We start from the raw sequence: 21,429 nt of genomic DNA on the forward strand, positions 1-21,429 counted from the left end.
GTGTCACAAAACTATGTTATTCTTACTACTGTAATACCACATTTTCTCTTCCATGTCATTCCATTCCATTCTGTGAAGAGACCAGTGTGAAACATACTGATCTGAGAAATTGATGGACCTGCACAAGAATAGGGATGCGAATAAGAAGAATTAAGCTCTACATTTCAAATGTTTTCTTAGTCATCATCACTATCTCCTACCCAAGAACCACCCCCCAAACAAACAACAAAACACTTGATATTTACCTCTTCCTATAGTTTCGTAAACATTACCTCAAATTGGCCTTTGAGAATTTGTAGCCATTTCGATCCAGCAGTTGTGGGCTGCATGACATCATCCCTGGAGTGAAGTCCATTCAGTGTAGCCAGGAGACCTTCTGCCTCTCGCTTTGTCCACAGTCCCAGCTCAGAGGAGGCAATGATATTCATATTATTTAAATTCATTAACTTAATAACATCCCTCCCTTCATCTCCTACCCCCCACCCCGGGGTGCTTAAAGGCCAGCTGAGAGGACACTTGAAATTGTTTTATAAATGAACGGCCTCTACAAATATGAAGACTATGGGGCTGTTAGGTTCGGTATTTGTAACCCTTACCTTTTTAAAAATTCCCTTCCAGATTTCTCAGTTGAATGCACTGATTGCACTTCTGCTGGGAGAGCTGCTCCCTGGAGACAGGCAGAAGGTCATGACGATTTGCACCATAGACGTTCACGCCAGGGATGTGGTGGCAAAGCTCGTTTCTCAGAAGGCAAGTTGTTCGTAGGGATTTCATCCCTGAAGGGTTTTGGCCAGTCAGGAGCCTCTGATCCAGATCATCCAAAAAATTAACCCAGGGTGGAGAAGCCTGAGAAGTCCCCATGTTCACCTCTGTCTCCAGCTTCTCTGCACCAAATCACCCCAGTCTATTGGCCAGTGATGATCCCCTCGGGGGCTCACCCAGCCAATAGCAATACAATTTGTCATTGAAACCATTTCTGCATGCCTTCGATTGTTTTCCTTTTGAAGAAAGAGAAATGTTGGTCACACCTTGTCTTTTCCTTTCAAGGCTAAGTGACTTTCTTTAAAGCAATTATTTTCTAAACCTTTGAGAGTAGATAACCTTTTTATCCCTTTAAAAAAATCCATGTGTCTCTTATATATTGGCATTTTTTTTTAATGTGAAATAATTTTCTTACCCCTTTTCCAAAATATAAATGTAAGGTATGCTTGTCTACTGGACAGCATTAGTATATCATGCCCATCGCCTACTTCCTCCAAATCCCTTTTGGTTGGGGGGGAGTGGTGGTGGACTCAAGACAATTACTTTCACAATTTGAATGCATGTATAGTGAAATGGTTTCTGTTGTTTTTCTAGTTCTTTCTCAAGTTATTAAAGTCCAAGTGAATTTTCGTTTTCTCCACCAAGTGCAAAAAATGCTTCTTTGGTGTGAGCCATAAACTTGAAAATACTTCTTGATCCAGGCTCAGGACCATTAGTGAATAATGTTCTTTAATTGCTAATCTGAAACTGATCCTTGCAAAACACCACTTACCGTGTATTCTCATTTTGATAATGAACCATTGTTAACTACACTCTGAGTATGACCTTGCGCCTTCTTACATATTTTATTATGTTTTATCAGTGGTGATTTGCTTGCAGAAGGATAAATTATGATTTAAAATATGTCCTTTATTTTGTATTAAAAGAGATACAGACTTTGCCTAATTTCTGATCATCTGATGCACATAAGTAGACAATGTTGAGACTTATGTAGATATCAGACAAATTAATAGACAATTTTGGTAACATAAAGTGATTCTAAAAAGATCCTAGAGTCTACATTTGAAAGAGACTGGAATTATATTTTCACACTGGACGAAGAATGGATAGACTGAGTAAGATAGTAAAGAATAGCAATGAAAAAAGATACTGTTATTTGACTTAATAAAAAATGAAGTGGGAATCTTCTATTAAAGCAGGCTGGTTTTAGAATGGGCAGTTGAAAGTATCGTTTACCTCTGACTTTCAGAAATTATGGATTCTGTGTCATTTTAGTAGAGACTGTATTTTTTCACCTGATTTCAGTATAAAGTTACAAAAGTGATCAAATGTCCTGGGGTGACTCATGAGAAGGGGAAAAACATTGCTTGAAAAAATTGATATTGTTTTAAAATAAAGGCCTTCTCAAAATGACAACTTTAATTACACACACATTTCTTATTAAGTATTCAGCCATCTGCATGCAATTACAGTTTGCAGTAGCATGCAAGAGATTTCCCTTTTGTGAGGTTTTTAGAAATAAAATGGAATCAATAGGGTTGATTAGACTAATAAACTAAGCTTGATGCCTCAAAGCTATTTGTGTCTTACGTGGAATGATCACGTATGTTTTTAGGTTGTCAGTCCCCAAGCTTTTGCTTGGCTGTCTCAACTTCGTCACCAGTGGGAGGACTCCCGGAAACACTGTTTTGTTCATATCTGTGATGCCCAGTTCCAGTACTTCTATGAATATTTAGGAAACAGCCCTCGACTAGTGATCACTCCTCTAACTGACAGGTAACAATACGTTTGAGGTGGAGGGGGTGAAAAACAAGCCTTAAAAGTCCCCTAGCCTGGGTAAAAATGTGTGAGATTGAAAAGGAAGGAATGAGAGAAAATATTGAACAGATTGGGAAACAATAGGAAGGCAATATGTAAACGAATGAGTTAAGTAACATAGTGAGGGTTGACATCAGTTAGAAGCACATTTTCATAAGGAATTGTTTCCATTTGCATAGTACTTTGAATCTTTCGAGGCATTTACCTTTGGCTTTCTTAATTTCTTCCGACAACAAACCTCATTTTATGGAGGAGAAAAGGGAGGCATGTTGATGTCAAAAAAACTTAGGTAAGATTATCTGCTTATTGGCAATGTAGACACTAGTCCATGGTCTTCTGACCCCCCAGTATATGTCTTCCCACTAGATCTTCTGTCTGTACTAAGACAAAAATAAATCCTAAATCTTCTGAAAACCCATGTAAGGCACTTGCTATTTGTGGGGTTTTCCTTTTACAAATATTAAATTCTGCCTTTGCATAATTTTTCTCAGTGTAAGAACTGCTGAATCTTTGCTGCAGAAAGAAGTATTATAATCTAAATGTGTATAGCAACATATTTAAACTGAATTCCTAAAATACATTTTAATATAATAATTTGTCTTTGTATATATTTCCTTTATACTTTGAAGTAAGTATATATTATTTGCAGACTATGTATTTATATATATTTACACATTTCAGTGTATTCATGAAGTAGTAGTTTAATTCATCAATGTTTAATTCATCAATGTTTAATTCATCAATGTTTAATTCATCATTGTTTTATAAACAATAGTTTGAGATGCCATCTGCCATATTAATAGTATTTTTACCTAGAAATATCAGAAAGTCTGTAGCATTACAAATCAGGTGTTATTTGTATTCAAGTACATAGCTCTTAGGAAATGAGACAAACAGATAAAGCAATACATTTTTCTCTATTATCGTTCAACAACCAACCTAAAAGAAAGTGACTATGAAATATTATCCTGACTTGTATCATTGCCACAAACAAATCAAAGGCATATCAATATTGTGTGCTACTACCCCATTCTAGATGTTGACTTCTTCAACTTTAGAGCAAATTGGATTGCCCTCAATGTTTTGTAGAAATCTACTACTAGACTGTAATATGTGTTCTCTGTTGCCGAAAGGTGTTACATTACTCTAACTCAGTCACTTCGCCTAACCATGAGTGGGGCTCCCGCTGGCCCCGCGGGTACAGGGAAAACCGAAACCACCAAAGACCTTGGACGTGCCCTTGGCATGATGGTTTATGTGTTCAACTGCTCAGAGCAAATGGACTACAAAGTAAGTTAGTTATGCGATGATGTATTCTAACATTGTTCCTGCTTCGAAATGATTCGAAACAATAGCTCCAGTGCCCCCTCTGTTGAATTCTTCATGCCTCGCTCCATCATTTTAGTCCATAGGAAATATCTACAAGGGATTGGTGCAGACAGGAGCTTGGGGTTGCTTCGATGAGTTCAACCGGATTTCTGTGGAAGTTCTGTCTGTGGTGGCCGTACAAGTGAAAATGATACATGATGCCATCAGAAACAGGAGGAAGAGGTGAGGGCACAGGGCTTTTGTTCTGTTGTCACACGTAGTAATGCAGTAAACATGGGGTGATGCAGTGAACTTCACCTTCACAGTCTGTGCTGACTCTCCCTGTCTCATGAAATGGAGAAAATAAGAGAGACTGGCTACTTTTGAATAATTATTTAGAATACTCTCCCACATTTTAATTAATTGTTTTTAAGCATTGAATACAGCAAAGGTATATTATTTTAATCACTTAAAAAATAAACACTCTGGAATGCTACATTCGGTGATCGGTTCTCAATCCTGATCTTACTTGGCCTCTGGGCAGCATCTTACTGGGTCCCTCCCTTCTGGGGACACATTTTCTTCACATGAGTTTCAGGATACCAGTCTTCCCACCCTCAGGGCTGTTACTTCTCACCTATAAAATGGGGGAAAGTATAGTACTCTACCTGATAGGTTACTGTGATGACTAAATGTAAAGTACTTGGATAAATGCTTATTTGGAGTAAGTATCAGCGATAGCTACTTTTTAATACTGTTATTTCATGACCTATTAATTCAGGGTGACTGGCCCCAATCCTTAGACTTCTCTCTCTCTCTCTCTCTCTCTCTCTCTCTCTCTCTCTCTCTATATATATATATATATATATATATATATATATATATATATATGCTTCTTCCCTTTGTGATTTCATCCAGTCACATGACCTTCAATACCACCCGTATGCTGCTGGCTACCAGCTGCCCAGACCTCGTTTCTCCGACATCTAGACTTACATAGGCAGTGCCTGTCGGGGCATCTCAAGACTCCATTTGATGTCTCATAGTCCTCTCATATTTAATATATTCAAAGCAGAAATTCTGGTCTTTCCACCAACACCTGCTTTGTTAGTTGCCCCATCCCAGTAGATAATAGCCTCATTTTCTTCCAGTGACTTGGGCCACAAACTTTCCAAATATATCCAGAACCTAACCACTTCTCAACATGATGCCACATCCCAAGAGATAAAAGACAACAGGAGTTGATTTGATGGCTTAATTTAAGAAATAATTATAGTACACAGTTGTGGTTTTCATTGTAACGTTTTTGGTATACAGTAAATAATGTAAATCTCAATTATCTGACCTGCCCATTCACCCCCTATGTTTTAGGGTATTTTGCTCAGCTAGGAACATTGCAATCTCCCCATCAGGGAAAGATGATCTAGCCCCTTAAACCTGTGAACCTAATGTGAAGTTTCCAGTTATTATCATAATTACAGCTGCATACTTCCACCTTCTAGAACACCTCCCAGGCCCTCCACCATGTGGCTCTGAGATACCAGATTCCTGTGCCTTACTGGCCCCTACTGTAATGCCATGTGAGAAAAGTTAGGTTCTTGCCTCTTTTATTCCCTGATAAGTTGCTTGAACTTTTAGTTAAAATCTTATTATTTGATGTAACCCAGATGTCATTGGAAGCCATCTTTCCTTATGGAGATTTATATAAGTGACACATGCAAGGATTTCTGAACACTGCCCCATTCCTCTTGGGAGCCTCCCGTGTCTCCACGTCTGCATACATATGCGTTGTACCTGTCCATCTCCGTGCTAGTCCATCTGGAGCTGGCTGGCTCCTTGGTGACTTCATGTGTTTTACTAAGGTCTGTTGACACTGAGGATTTAAGAGTTGGGACCATGCCTTCCCCACAGAGTCTTCAGCATCTTGCTGGCTCTACCCTCGAGGTCCATACCTGTGACTTGTGGTTATTCCTGTGCTCTTTAGCCACCTCTCTTTCTGCAAGAAGCCCTTCCAGCCCTATGTCCGATATTCTGGGAATAAAGATTTCTCCGTTCTTACCTTGGCTATCCATAATCTACCTTCTCTTAATGTTCCAAGTACCTAAGAAGCTCATAGTCCTAAAAATTGTGGATCTTTTCCCTTCTCATTCTATGTTGTAGGCCTGGCTCCTTAACTACTCTAGTCCTCCCCTCTCTCAACAAGCACAGCCTTATACCTTGTCTCATTTACTTCATGTGAAAGTTCCTTCAATTTGACTCTCCTAGCCCTTTGCCATTCCATTGCCCTGGCCCTCAGCAGCCTCTGGGCCCTTGCAAATCCTGCTGAAAATCTTTCACTGCTTCTCCAGTGCCTTCCAGTGCTGATAACAGCAGTAGCCAGAGCTACCATCTGTTGAGTATGTACCATGTCCTAGGCACTGTGCTCTTAGCCACTTATATCCATCATCTCTTAATCCTCATATAATCTAAGGAGGTGGGGGATGTTATTATCCCTTTTTTTAAAAATTAGATGAGGGAATTGGAACATGCCTAAAGTGATATAGCTGGTCTCTGAATGCTTACAGTCTGGCTCCAGAGCTAGCTGTCACCATTCTACTTCTCTGTTGTTGACAATGGGTATTTGTTGTAAAAGGGAAGAAGGGAGAAATGGAGGGAGAGAAGAAAGGAGAGGGAGGACAAGCAAATAGACAAAGACTGAGCAAGAAGATCCTTTCTCCTCTTAACACAGGCATCTTCTATTTGTGCAGTATCTCATTCAAAGAATTGCAGCCCACATTGGAAGGCAAAAATGGCCTCACCTTTTATTAACTGTTAAAGTAGTCAAGTCCTCATTTTTACATTCTAGCTTTGTATGGCTAAAATAGGAAAGAATACTTCCCAGATCTGTGGTTCCTTTGGGGGAGATGGAGTGCATTTTTAATAAACATGCTTCAGAGCATACTCAAAGTATGTATGCTGGTGAATTTTAAAGAAAATTACACAGAATAAACAGCTTCCTAATAATGTTTGCATTTGCCAGTGGTTTGCATTTGTCAATGTGCATTCATATTCAGTGAACACGTTTAATTTCATCAACATTCTTCTTATGGCAGATTTGTATTTCTCGGGGAAGCTATCACACTGAAGCCATCAGTTGGAATATTTATTACCATGAACCCGGGATATGCTGGTCGAGCCGAATTGCCGGAAAATCTCAAAGCTCTTTTCAGGCAAGTGTTACGCTTTGCGATTTAGCATCTGGAGCTCTCATGCCACCTAACGTTGCTGGTTTGCACTGTTCAGTGATGTATTTTTACTTGAGACTGTGGAAAGCCCCTTGTTCCCTCTTAGGGATCACTTTATGGAGAGAACTTTCTCCATGAAAAATGAACGCTTTTGAAATACGAAACCGGACCCAAAATCATTCCTTAAAAGTCATGGTACATTTGAACATTTAATACTAGATTTTGTGTAGTGATATTTTTATTATAAACATAATTTTCACAAGTGATAGACTATTTGGAAAATACAGAAAAGAACAAAAAAAATTACAGCTTCACTACCCAGAAATAATGTGGTGATATTTTTTTTCTACTCTCTCTTATAATTTGTATTTTATGGAGTGAAGATAGTAGGTTAGACATAATTTTTATTTAGTTCTTAATATTTTGACACAAGTACTTTATCATAGTATTGAATATGCCCTGGAAAGGCCATTTTATGTAGCTCCAAAACAGTCTCTCTCCTGGCTTGTTCAGACTTTTCTTAACCATCCCCTGGACATACAGGGTTGGTGGGGCTGGTTTTTATTTTTTTGTTTTTTTTCCAGTTTTTTACGATCCTAAAATAACAGGCTATAAACCTCTCTTCGCATAAAGAGTTATCCTCATTTCTGATTATCACCCAGAATAGATTGCAACTCGTAGAATTCCTTGGTGAATGATTATAAGGCCTATTGATGACCTCCTTCCCAAAAATACTCGCCAATAGATACACCTCTTAGCAGTCTCTCAGAGAGCCTGTGCTATTGCCTTTGAACCAGTTACCTCATATTTTAAACCAACTTCATGCAGGTATAATTCCATACAATAAATGCTCCAATTTAAGTGTATAGTTGGCAGAAACACCACCACAATCAAGAAATGGAATATTTCCAACCACCTGAAGTTCTCTCGTGCCCTTTGAGGTTCATCCCCACACCAGTGATGTGTTTTCTGTGACTTTAGGTTCAACCTGTCTTTCCTAGAGTTCATGTCAATGAAACCATGCAGCATGTACTTGTGTTGTATTCTTTCCTTGAACATCATGGTTTTGGGATTCTTCCAAGTTAGAGTGTACCAATAGTTGGTCCTTTCTGTTGCTGATGAGTATTCTCCTGTGTGCACGTACTACCGTTTATTTACCCAGTCACCACTTGATGGACATCTGGGTTGTTTCTAGTTTGGGACTATTTTGAATAAAACTGCTGTGAACGTCCTTGTACAATCTTTGTGTGAACATAAGTTTTCTTCTGGGCAAAGGTCTGTGCATTGAATTGCTAAGTCACATGGCAAATGTACGTTAACTTTATTAGAATTTGCCGATCTGGTTTCCAAGATGGTGGTAGCATTTTACATTTGTTCTACATTCTTGTCAGGATTTTGGGTTTCGGTCCGTCTGGAGGATATGTGGTGGTTTGCCATTGTGGGCTTTCCTTGCGTTTCCACGAGGGCTAATGCTGTTGCACATCTTTTCATGGAACTGGCCATTCCCTTGCCATCTTTTGGGAAGTGCTGTGTTCTGGGTACCATTTCTTTATTAAATACATATATTGCAGATGTCTTTCTCTCAATTTGTAGCTCACATTTTCATTTTCTTAGTGGTGTTCATCAAAGATGGAAGTTTTAAATTCAATGAAATATTTATCAGGTTGTTTTATAATATTCCTCTCATAGTCAGGAAAGTTTGGTTAGTCCCAGGTTGCAAAAATTTCCAACTGTGTGTTTTTCTAGAAGTTTTTTTTTTGTAGTTTTTGTACAGGTTTTCTTTTTTTCTGTTAATGTGCTGAATTATATTGATTTTTTCAAATGCTAAGCAAGTCAATATTAATTCCTGTGATAAACTTCACTTGGTCAGGAGATATTATTTTTATGCAGATTGATGGATTCAATATGCTACTATTTTGTTAAAAATTTAAAAATCTATGCTATGTTGGATATTGGTCTGTAGTGTCTTTTCTTGTAATATCTTCATCTGGTTTTGGCATCAGAGTAATGGTGACCTCCTGCAATGAATTGGCTAATCTTCCTGTCTTCTCTATTTGTTATTAAGCGTTTTTATAGGATTGGTATTGTTTACCTCTTAAATATCAAATAGACTTAAAATCAATGAAGCCATCTAGACCTAGATTTTCCTATGTGAGAATCTTTTTAGTGATAAATTCAGTTTCTTTAATAGATATGGAATTATTCAGATTTTTTATTTCTTCTTGAATTTATTCCAAGCAAATCAGCAAACACTACACCTGTGCTTCTGCCATTGTCAGACTGCATCTTTTTCTATGTATCCAGTAACTAATATATATATATTTTTAGTTGAAGTGAAGGGTCTTGTTAGCTGTGGTTGACAGAGGTAATTGTGACCTGCTTGCGAGTGGTTTAGAATGTTGGTACAAGTTAACCACTTGATTTCAGCAATTTGTACTTACTACCTTACCACATTTAAAAACTAAATTTCATATTTACTTCGCAGACCCTGTGCCATGGTGGCCCCCGACATTGAGCTGATCTGTGAAATCATGTTAGTCGCGGAAGGTTTCGTGGATGCACGCGCGTTAGCCCGCAAGTTCATCACGCTGTACACGCTCTGCAGGGAGCTCCTCTCCAAGCAGGTGAAGAGCCTTGTGTTATGTTTTCTGGGTTTTTACATCCCCTTGAAACAGCTTTTGAAACACAGACGCTGTGTCATTTATCGTTCAAATTAGTTAGACATTTAGAAATACGTTTATGTTTTCTGTAAAATTTTGAAAATCTGTATTTTACAATTCTTAATGTTTTTTTTCTGAAATTAAACTTGAGACGTCGTAAGTCTCGTGTTTAATTTGTAGCTAATAAAGCTTTTGTCAATGAGCTATGTGATTTTCTTTAAACTTGACCACTGTTATGATTATAAATGGACGTTGATGATGTCTCCCTTGGTTGGTGAGTCGGGTAAACCTGATTTTCTGGAGAACGCCTCAGGAAATGTCCCATTGACATTTTCTCATTTGCTGGTACTCCTTTATCTGAGAGTAGAGCTTGCTTTTCTTTCTTTCTTTTTTTTTTTTTTTTAACTTTTGCTCTACAATACCCCAGTCTCTGAAATGGGTCAAACTTAAGTATTTTCTAGTCTCTAGTCATCAGCTTCTTGCCATTTCACTGAGGTTGCTGATATGTCACAAAGATGACACGTTTCAGCATCATTATTTTTAAACTCAGCTCTTGTGCCCCCTTTGACTTTGGCCCAATGTCACCTTTCATTAATTCCTGGTGACATTATTTCAAAGCCATTCCAGGATAAAGGTATTGGTGAAATTTAGAATCTGAGAAATTCATGTTGCCATTTTAATAACTGTTAGTTTACATTCTAGGGGGAAATTACAATATATTTAATAATATAGACCAATGTTTATGGCAATGCTGTATGTGTAAAAGACCCTCCAGCATATCAAACTGTAGATGTAATATATAATTTACATGTATTTTATATTATACTATGTGTTTCATATACATATAAAGTGACTGGAAAATATCTGTTGTTTTTAACATTTGTCTCTGGATGGTAAGATTGTTGGTATTTTTTTATTTTCCTCATTATTCTTGTTTGTAACATCTTTTTGTTCAGTGAGTCCATTTTAATTTTATAATGGGAAACACTCAGAAGAAAAAATGTCACTGACCTCGGGAAGCATGGAGTTGCATGTCTAGTAGTGATATTTAAATATTTAGTGAGCATCTACTGTATCCAAGATAATATACTTATTTTTTATGATAAGGAAGGGGCTGAGACTCAGAAAAAAATGAAACAAACACTCAGATTTATGACTTCAAAGAACTTACATAGGAGAGACTCAATTTACATGAGATAAAAATTGGAATACAGTAGAGAGTGAAAAGATTATCATAGTTTCAAGGAAGAAAAGAACTAATGTTTATTGAATAGTTAGCATATGTTAGCTTTTTAGATCTTTACAAGAGGTTTATGAATTTGGCATTACTCGTTCTATTTTACAGAAGAGGAAATGGAGTAAAATAACCTGTCCAAAGTCCACAGCCAACAAGTGGTGGGAGCAGGATTTGAATTTAGCTCTTTCTAATCCTTTCTAGGACACCTCCAGCCAATTAGAAGAGGACGATTTTGGGAGGAAAGGCAGAACAGGCAAGGAGAGAGTTCCCATCTCAGAGAAATGTCGTGGGCGAGATGAGGCAGGCAAATCTGGCCAGGACAGAAGTGCTGAGTTAGGAGCTCAGTTCACTGATAATTTTTAAGCTGGAGGGATGGATTGGAGAAGAACCAGTGGACATTTTTTGACCAAAAAAAAACCCCTCAAAAAACCACCCAACAAAAACACATAAGGACAATGGTGAAGATTTTGTTAGCACTTGCTTGTAAGGCTTAAATGTTTAGGAGAGTCACTAAATCTTTATGTGCATAATTTCTCCTATATCCTCTTCATTAATATTGTTGCTTCGGTGACTTAGCCCCTGCTCCAATCTCCCTGGCCTCCAAACTTTGCTTCTTCCCCGTCTCCTTCCCTCCTCAAGCCTCAGTCTGCTTCTCCATCAGTAGCTTTCAAACGATTTTTACCAGGGCCCACAGTAAAAAATGCTTTTTCACTTGAGGCTTGGCGTACCCACATGTGTGCACAACTGAAACAAAAATTTTCACCAGACACTTCTTGCCTTTGTCATCTGCAGTGCACTCTGATACTCTTCATTCCGTTCTGTTTTGTTTTATAACTGACAGAATTGATGGTCAAGACCCACTAACCTGACTTCATTCCCCACTAGTGGATTGAAGGGCTCGTTCTTATACCTGTATATACTGTTTCTCTGACCACACAGCACTAACTCGTTTTACTTGACCACACCTTGTAAAGTGGGTAGATACTTTCATCTGCCTTTTTACAGATGGGGACCCTGAGACTTGGCGGGGTTGAGTTCCGCACAGGCACAGCTGAGAGACATGTGAGAGGAGTGTTGTTGCTGTGTGGATTGTGGTGGGGAGGCAGAAGGCCGGTTCTGGATAATCAGTTAGTTCACTTACCTTTACTGAGCACCTGCCCTGTGCAGGGCACCATGCCAGGACCTAGAAGACAGAAGCGAATAAAATACAGGCTCTGTTCTCCAGAAGCTGAGAGCCTGTGAGAAGAATCTTCCTTGGGAGTAAGCGGTACTGGTTTATAACGGGATTTTATTGAATCCGTTTTGGCTGTGTTAAGTGCCAACATGAGGGCCGGAGCATTAGAGAGATGAAAAGGTAGAATAAGGAGGGCAGTCCGAGACCTCGGGCTGGGGGGTGGGGGGAGAGGGACTAACAAGGCTGTCTGCACCACTTGGACACATGCGCCTGTGGATGGAGGTGAAAATGGAAGTGAGGGAACTCCTGAGTTAGCAGGTCTATTGAGAGAAGAGCAAGGGAGGTGGATGGAGCCTCGGGCAAATGCGGCCACGAAATGCTGTGGGAAGACAAAAGTTGCTGACAGAGGCAGAGAGTCAGGTGAAAGAAGCAGGAAGAAGCTGAAGGGACATGATTTTCACAATTGGAAAGAAGGGGAAATAGCACTTCACGTGGTCAAAGCATGTACTTACCTGAACCCTTTTAGCTTTCAGCCTTTACTTCTGGAACAAGAATCTTACCCCCTCGTACAGTTTCTGAGAACATTTGCCTGTGTTTTGATTTTAGGATCATTATGATTGGGGACTTCGTGCTGTTAAATCTGTCTTGGTTGTCGCTGGCTCCCTGAAGCGAGGAGATAAAAATAGACCCGAAGATCAGGTGATGCAATGCCAATGTGATTCTGTGGAGTGCGTAGCCAAATGGCTTCATGCAATGACAGGGTGTCCCTGGGTGGCGGGTCACGCATAGCACGACCTTTAAAAACATAGCATGTATTTTTAATGGAGGACATTTCGAGGACTGGCATTTCTGATGTTATAATAAAGATCACAGGTATTCTTGACTAAAGGATGGGAGTGTAGGAAAGAAAATGTGATTGTATAAGTGCTTTTGAAATGTCAGCTACAAATAATATTTTGGCGGTCATAATCAAATATTCCAGTAATCGATGTTTGATTTCCTCTGAGGAACATTTAGAAAATCTGATTAATCCTGGGGTATTAATCCTGAAAAAGTCAGTAAAGACATAATCTAATGGGAGAAGGTATGTCCATTTCATAGGATACAAGATGGACGTGAAGAATGGAGCAGGAAGGTTGATCCCCTGACATCAGGGCAATGCTTCGTTGGTTATTTGGAGCTGCTAGGGAGGGCATTGTCTCTCCCAGGAAGAAACAATTACAGCCACATATCCATTTTTCTGTGTTAAATAAGAAGTGAGATCATGGATATACAGCACTCTGTATACTTACAGTAAATGAGAAGTTGAAAAAGTAGATCTATCCTATGAGGGTTTTGGTTTTTTTTTTTTTAATGTGAAAGGATATTTATGATGTGATTTTTCTACATTCTTTTTTTCAATCTCTCTCTTCTCTCAGTCACAGTTCATGATGGGGTCAGGATTTTCTTGCCTTTATTTGTTCTCTTGCTATGCTATTGTTGTTAAAATGCTTGCCTCTTTCTGTACAAATCATCCCGATGTTCAAGTTAACTGCTTTGAAAATCGAAATCCCTTTTTGGTTTTCAGCAAGTACAGAACAAAAGCCCAAGCTGAAAATGGCTGAGTGTATTCTTCTGGGGTTCTCTGAGCACTTTGAGGAAAATGATCTGATGGGCCTGGTTCATTTATATGCTGGAGTTTGAGGGTTAAGGAGAGAAGGGCCCAGGCCCTTTCTCAGGATCAGAGCACATCACTGGTAGGGATGCAACAGAGAGAGCCTCCTTGATGACTGTTGTCAGAGGTTGTCCATAGTATCAGCAGAGCCTTCTCATGTTCTGACATGTGACCTTGCAGCAACAACATCTTTAGCTATGTAAGTGTTTGTTAGACATTGCATTGGCTTCTTAAATAAAGTGTCTTCTATTCTCTTTTCTAGGTCCTCATGAGAGCATTAAGGGACTTCAATATGCCTAAAATAGTGACCGACGACATCCCCGTGTTTCTGGGCCTGGTTGGCGACCTGTTTCCAGCCCTGGACGTGCCCCGGAGGAGGGCGCCGCACTTGGAGCAGATGGTCAGGCAGTCCACCCTGGAGCTCCGCCTGCAGCCCGAGGAGAGCTTCATCCTCAAAGTACAGGAGCCTTTCCTTGTCCTGGAGCCCCTGGGATGTGTGGTGACAACCCCGTGGTTAAGTGACACTGAACCGAGACTTCGATTTACATGTTACCCTAACCTCAATATGACCTTACCATACACTGTAAGGCATTCTAATATGGCAATCTTTACTAAAATGAATATAACTAGTTTGTCGTCCCGGCCTCTAAGAAGATGAAAACACACATATGATTAAGTCTTGGTTTTAAATGTAAGCAGGCTTTTTATTCGTTTATAAAACTACTTGCTCCTTCTTGGTGGCATGCATCAAAAATCAGTTTTGCTCTTTTCTCTCCAGTTTAGAGAAAATTGGGAGTAAAACCATAAGTACATGTTTTAATGGGGAGATATTTCTACATGTATGACACCCTCTGACTTATTAAAGGCATGTGCATGTGTGTGCTCAAGTTGGGTATAGTGAGTACATGGATGTTAAAATACATAGAGTGTCTGTTTTAGATGTTTAAGAGCAAGGGTGGGGCACATCCGACCCGCAGGCCGTATAAGGCTCCAGGAATCATTTGGTCTGGCCCTGCCAAGGCATTAGGGGTGAGTTTGACCAAAAATAGCAGGCTGATTTTCAAGTTAATAATTTTGTATGGCCCGTGAATGATGTTATAAATATCCAGATGGTTACTGATAAGGTTCCACACCGCTGCTTTAAAGGATATAAGTCATTACTCAGAGGCAGATGGTGATTGGCCGGGCACTGTTTTGTTCAGGAACATGAAGTCACCGAGTTTGTAAGCAGCCCCTGCCGTGTCCCAGTCCCACTGTACTTCCCTCAGCCTGTGTCAGGGATTCACTGAGCAGCGGTGTTCCAATGAAGAAATAATACAGTCATTAATAACAATTAATACAAGAATAAACTCTGTGTTTTGTGTACTCACAGCTGTAAACCTACTTTTGCCCCAGCCTGTATAATGTTGTCAGTGGGGACTGGCTTCGATTGTAAGGAAAGAATTGGGTAAAAATGGGTAGCTTTTTGTTTGTTTTTAACCACAAACTCCTGAAAGGAAACCAGTGATGGCTGTTTGGTCTGCAGGTGGTCCAGCTGGAGGAGCTGTTGGCCGTGCGGCACTCCGTCTTTGTGGTTGGAAATGCGGGCACGGGGAAGAGTCAGGTAGAGTGAGCTGCCTGTGAGCTTTCAGCCTTGGGAAGAACACTTTTTTTGTGGGGGAGGGAGGGCTCTTTTCAGTTCTACTTAGGGGTTCCCTTCAGTGAAGTCCACCATAATTAGAGCTAATCTGAGACTCTAATACTGTTCTCTGACCCATGGACACTGTTTTCCTCTGTATTGGAGACTGGGAGAGTAACAAATAGAACATCACATGAGCTATTTAGCATCTTCTTCACTCATTTATATGTGCGGCATTCTATTTTATGCATCTTTCAATAATGGAATTCTGCCTGAATTCTTTTATTCCAAGTTAACATGTTGAGAGACTTGCGAGTAAGATACCTACCTGCCTTTCAGGGTTCGATTGGCCCCACCTACGTTTATCAAAACTATTTTGTCATCTTTTCCAAGTTATAATAGATTCTCCTTAATGTCATTAAGAAAACCCAAACATTTTTCATTAATACTCTCTCAGAATATAGAACTCTAGAGGGCCAGAAAAAAACTTGGAAAAAGGGAGGCCGCAGAAACCACATTTTTGAGGTATTTGTTATGCACAGAATGAGGTGCCTATTCGGTGTATTACGTGTGATTTCCTCTGAGCAATGAGGATATGCCATGAGTATTGTAATTCCCATTTTTAGTTCACTGCTTGATTTTGCTTGGTCATACTGACAGTCCTGGTAACTTATTTTTTTAGTTGGTAGACAGTATATGCAGAAATGCATGCATTTTTAATTTAGGGTGCTTGAGTATAAATACATTTAGTCGCCAATGACTAAGATAATCAGAGTGGGCATATGAGACTGAGCATGGGTGGATAGAGACCTTGCCAGTATTAGGATCTTAACCCAGAGTGGAACAGTTGTAAAGGGAGGCCCTGTATAGGGATCTTTCCAGTGAAAAATGTAGTAATTGAAATATTAAAGTTGATATCTGAAAGGCCTGTAATTATTTTATTAGAGTAAGTTTCAGATGCTGACTATGGCTTAAGGAAGGAAAAATTAAATTATATGATTTTCAGTAGATAAATGGTTTCAAAAAATGTCAGCTTACTATTCCTAAGACATTCAGTTGCTTTCATCTATTCTTCACGAATTCTCTTCTCTTCAGCCTTTACTTAAGCTGATGTAACTAGAGCACCCAAGCTCAGGGGCCCTGTTATTTAACACCTCATTATTCCCAAGTATTTGGCAGTTGTCTGCCAGTCCTTCAAACCTCTGTGAGAAGATCAGGATGATAAACATCTAAAAGAAAACCCATGGCTTTCTGGAGAAAGCAAAAAGGGTAGTTGGGGCAGATATTTGGGTGAAGGTGTCAATGAATTAAACAGACACACAGTGAGCACCTGTCCTGCGATTTCTCATCCTCAAGGCTGCTTTTCCTCACGATCTAGATCAGGGATTCTCAGCGGCAGCACCGCTGACATTCAGGAGCAGCTCACCCTTTGTCGTAGGGCCTGCCCTGGATGGCCAGCAGCACCCGTGGCCTCTGACCACTACCTGCCCAGTAGCACGCCCTCTTCCCTTAAGTCAAGACAACCTGCTGTTGAGAATTATTGCTCCAGATTCTATATCTCAAAGCACACCCAGACCAGCATCATAGGGATCGCCTGGGACCTTCTAAGAAATGCCACTCACCAGTCCCACCCCAAACCTACGGAATCAGAAACTCGTGATTGGGTCCAGCGGTCTGTGTTGAAACACCCTCTAAGCCAAGCATGTCAAACTCTAAGGCTAACACAGGCCAAATAAACGAGGCATGTGGCCCGCCGGCTGTGAGTTTGACATGCTTGCTCTAAGCGATTCTGATGCAAGCTCAATTTTGAGCACAATCTAAATAGTGCAGGCAGAGTGGATTTTAATAGCATGAGCAGGAACACTTGCTTACATAAATAGTCCTTCACTTTGCACGTGTGGTTAAAAATCTCACATGATAGAGTGGCTTTCTCTAGTCTACGTTGTTCAGGGAAAAAGTGAACTGATCCTAAGGAGGGCAGGATTAAATTGTTCAAGATGGTAATGAAATGTGTGCATGTAAATTTTCTTCCTTTCTCAGTCATGGTACACGTAGAATGTCTAGGAACATAATGAATACGGAAAATCATCTGAAATCTTTTGCTTTCCATTTGGCTTACATTAATATTAATTTTCTTAGCATTTTTTTCTTCCTTCTTCCCTTCAGATTTTGAGAACACTGTACCGAACATATGTTAACATGAAACAGAAACCCATTTGGAATGACTTAAACCCTAAAGCTGTGACAACAGATGAACTCTTTGGTTTCATACATCACACTACCCGAGAATGGAAAGATGGCAAGTAGCGTTTCCCCTTCTGAAGTGCTAAATATTTCTCATTTTTATCCAGAAAGCCATTTTTCAGTTCAAGTCAATTTTAGTCATAGTTGTAGATTTACTGTTTATGTGTCTGCATTACCAGAGATACAGCAGCATTTATAACCTGTAAATTAAAGCTGGATTTGAATAAGGGGTCGGTTTGCATTCCGCAGGTTTGTGCTCAGAGCTGTGTATTTTATCCCACATCAGTTATGTCAGGGCTCGTGTAAACCAGGAAGGAAGTCAACTCAAATGCCTCAGGGAATGTCTATAAAGTACCTGATGCAAGACACCAACTGAGTTACAGGCAGGCACTGTGCTGGGTGCCAGGGACAGAATTCAATGATGTATTTCTTGCCTTGAAAGCATTTGCAGGCAAACAGACCCCTTTGTTAAAATCTGTTATTATTACTTCTCATTTGTTCTTTTCTCCCTTTCACACCCTACCTTCAGCTTTACAGCAAATCCTACAGGCATATAAAATACACATTATATTCCAGTACTTTCTCCTCCTCTGCAGCTACCACATGAGTCCAGCCAGTCTCCCTGCAGTTCATTTTCCATACAGCAGACAGAGGGCGCTCTTCAGGATGTTAGCTCTCTGTTGGCCATTTCCAGTGGGTTCCATCATCCTTAGATTCCAAACTTGATCCATGGCCTACACCAGGGGTCCTCAAACTTTTTAAACAGGGGGCCAGTTCACTGCCCCTCAGACCGTTGGAGGGCCGGACTATAGTTTAAAAAAAAAAAACTATGAACAAATTCCTATGCACACTGCACATATCTTATTTTGAAGTAAAAAAACAAAATGGGAACAAATACAGTATTTGTATTTGCATGTGGCCCGCGGGCCGTAGTTTGAGGACCCCTGACCTACACAGTTCTTATGGGATGAGATCCTCCCTCCCCATCTCTGACCTCATTTCCTGCACATGCCCCTAACCTACGATATATAACCCATAAGCCAAGCATCTTCCCATCAAGGGGCCTTTACGGTTGAAGTTCTCACCATCTGCAACACTAACAGTATCTGCACAGCCTCCTCCCTTAGGTTATTGAAGTGTCTGGCCACGCGTCACTTCAGAGACTTTCTTGGCGATTCTGTGTAAAGAAGCCTGTCTCGTCATTCTCTGTCCTTTTCTTATATGGAAAATGAAATGAAACTTGCCTTGGTCTAGACAGCCTAGGTATGGCTCAAAACGTGTTACACACTGCCCTCCGGAGAGAGGCAACACATTCACAGCAAATTTATTTACTTCATGAACGAGCGTCCACTAGAAGAAATACAGTTTTATTTTGGAAACAAACAGCACTCAGCTCCATTATATATAGCATGTTAAGATTGTTCACTCTTCATTTATAGGTCTCTTCTCATCTATTCTGCGAGAACAAGCAAATCTTACGCAGGATGGACCAAAATGGATAGTCCTGGATGGAGATATTGATCCCATGTGGATTGAATCACTGAATACTGTCATGGATGATAACAAGGTGGGTAATACCTCAGTGCTAAACCTTAAACATGACACCTCCATTGAGTTCCATTCACTTGTGGATTTTAGTACTCGCTTTTAATCATGAGCCTGATGTTCTTTATGTAGTTACTCTTTTGATAAGTGCCACTTTCCTGCTAATTCTCTTACTTCACTGGTAAAGAATTTAAGTGAATACATTTTTCTTGGCTGTGTAAATTTAACCATCTTTATAAGGAGATACATATCCAAGAATTTAGCTCATACACATTTTAACATTTTCAAAGAGCCAGGCATAAATTATTACATCTTATCTTTGATTAAGGATGGAATGCGTGGGTTGCAAGGGACAAGTTGGAAATTAAGTAGTTCCTATGGCTACCGACTGAATATAAATGCATTCCTAAGCGTTTGCCATGGTTAACCCAGCAATCCCAGCAAAACCAAAGGGTGGTGGCATCGGTCTGTGAGATACTACTTAAGCAACACCAGATCTATCAGGAGAAAAAAAATCAGAAATCATCATTAATCCAGAATAGAATTAGTCACCCCCCCCCCTTAAATTAACAGTAATTACTGCTTCCAGAACTAAGACATTGTCTATCATAAAATATAGGTCTCAGATCTTCATACTTGCATGAGTTTCTATAGCAAATTGATAATTGTGGTATTTCAGACTCTAAAGATGGTTTATTTTTGTGGAATTCGGGCCTTGTCATGTAATCAACACTTCGGACAAATGTCTTATATTTAGTAATAATTAACCACAGTTATTTAGAGTTGGCATCAGTAAGTCCGTATTGGTAAGTTTGTTCCTCAGGGGTCAGTGAGCTCCCGCTGGAATGAACTGAGATCTTTAATTGAGATCTTTTTTCAGACTGTACGCACTTCTGTCTCCGGACAGTGAGCTCATAGCCTTTGGCGCTGGGCAGGGGAAGCACTCTGTGCTGGGATGGAGAATTGGCAGCGCGCTTTTCTCCCGAGTGACAGGGCCTCCTTTGTGCTGTGCTGCTCTGTCCAGGTGCTGACCTTGGCCAGCAATGAGCGCGTAGCCCTTGCGCCCTCCATGAGGCTGCTCTTTGAGATCCATCACTTAAGGACAGCAACCCCGGCTACTGTTTCCAGAGCTGGTGTTCTGTATGTGAACCCACAAGATTTGGGCTGGAATCCGTGAGTACTGCTTTTTTTTTTTTTTTTTTTAAGGCTGTGGTAAAACATACATAATATAAAATGTACCATTTTAACCATTTTTAAGTGTACAGTTCAGTGGCATTAAGTACACTCACTTTGTTGTACAACCACCACCACCAACAATCTCCTTGACTTTTTCTGTCTTCCCAAACTGAAGCTCCATATCCATTACAGGGGTGGGGAACGTTTTTCCTGCCAAAGGGCCATCTGGATACTTATCATTTATGGGCCACACAAAATTATCAACTTAAAAATTAGCCTGCTCTTGCCAGCACCGGTTTGGCTCAGTGGATAGAGCATCGGCCTATGGACTGAGGGGTCCCAGGTTCGATTCCGGTCAAGGGCATGTACCTTGGTTGTGGGCACATCCCCGGTGGGACATGTGCAGGAGGCAGCTGATCGATGTTCCTCTCTCATCGATGTTTCTGGCTCTCTATCCCTCTCCCTTCCTCTCTGTAAAAAATCAATAAAATGTATTTTAAAAAAAAATAAAAATTAGCCTGCTCTGTTTGGTCAAACATTTAACTAACTCACCCCTAATGCCTTGGCAGGGCCAGACCAAATGATCCCGTGGGCCTTTTGGGGATCAAGCTGTAACCCGGGCATATGCACCGACCGGGAATGGAATCAGTGACCTCTTGCTTCCTGGATTGACACTCAACTGCTGAGCCACACCCGGCCGGGCTGCTTCTATCCTTTGACTATTGCAAATAATGTTTCTATGGGCAGGGCATACAGATGTCCCTTTGACCCCTACTTTTAATTATTCTGGATATACTGGTATAGCCACAAGTGGAACTAGGAGATCATTTGGTAGTTATAATTTTATTTTTAGAAGAGCGACCACACTGTTTTCCATGGTGGCTGTACCATTTTGCATTCCCACCAGTGCACAAGGGCTCCAGTGTCTGCATGTCCTCACCGAAACCTGTCATTTTCTCCATTTTTTTTTGGTAGCCATCCTAATGGGAATGAAGTGGTATCTCATTTC

At 40.2% G+C, this 21,429-nt stretch overlaps 1 protein-coding gene across 1 annotated transcript in view; it reads left to right on the forward strand.

Moving 5' to 3' along the window:
- DNAH11 (dynein axonemal heavy chain 11) overlaps nt 1-21,429 on the forward strand; it is a 206,544-nt gene that overhangs the window by 64,965 nt on the left and 120,150 nt on the right. Inside the window, exons 31-42 of the mRNA XM_059712528.1 lie at nt 619-750; nt 2,378-2,538; nt 3,714-3,870; nt 3,986-4,131; nt 6,981-7,097; nt 9,598-9,736; nt 12,790-12,882; nt 14,100-14,294; nt 15,363-15,440; nt 17,622-17,755; nt 19,113-19,266; nt 20,269-20,417. Coding sequence (XP_059568511.1) covers nt 619-750; nt 2,378-2,538; nt 3,714-3,870; nt 3,986-4,131; nt 6,981-7,097; nt 9,598-9,736; nt 12,790-12,882; nt 14,100-14,294; nt 15,363-15,440; nt 17,622-17,755; nt 19,113-19,266; nt 20,269-20,417 — 1,655 coding nt within the window. The remainder of the gene's footprint in view (nt 1-618; nt 751-2,377; nt 2,539-3,713; nt 3,871-3,985; nt 4,132-6,980; nt 7,098-9,597; nt 9,737-12,789; nt 12,883-14,099; nt 14,295-15,362; nt 15,441-17,621; nt 17,756-19,112; nt 19,267-20,268; nt 20,418-21,429) is intronic.

The sequence above is a fragment of the Myotis daubentonii genome, chromosome 10 (genome assembly GCF_963259705.1).
Source record: "Myotis daubentonii chromosome 10, mMyoDau2.1, whole genome shotgun sequence".
In the NCBI taxonomy this organism is placed as follows: domain Eukaryota; kingdom Metazoa; phylum Chordata; class Mammalia; order Chiroptera; family Vespertilionidae; genus Myotis; species Myotis daubentonii.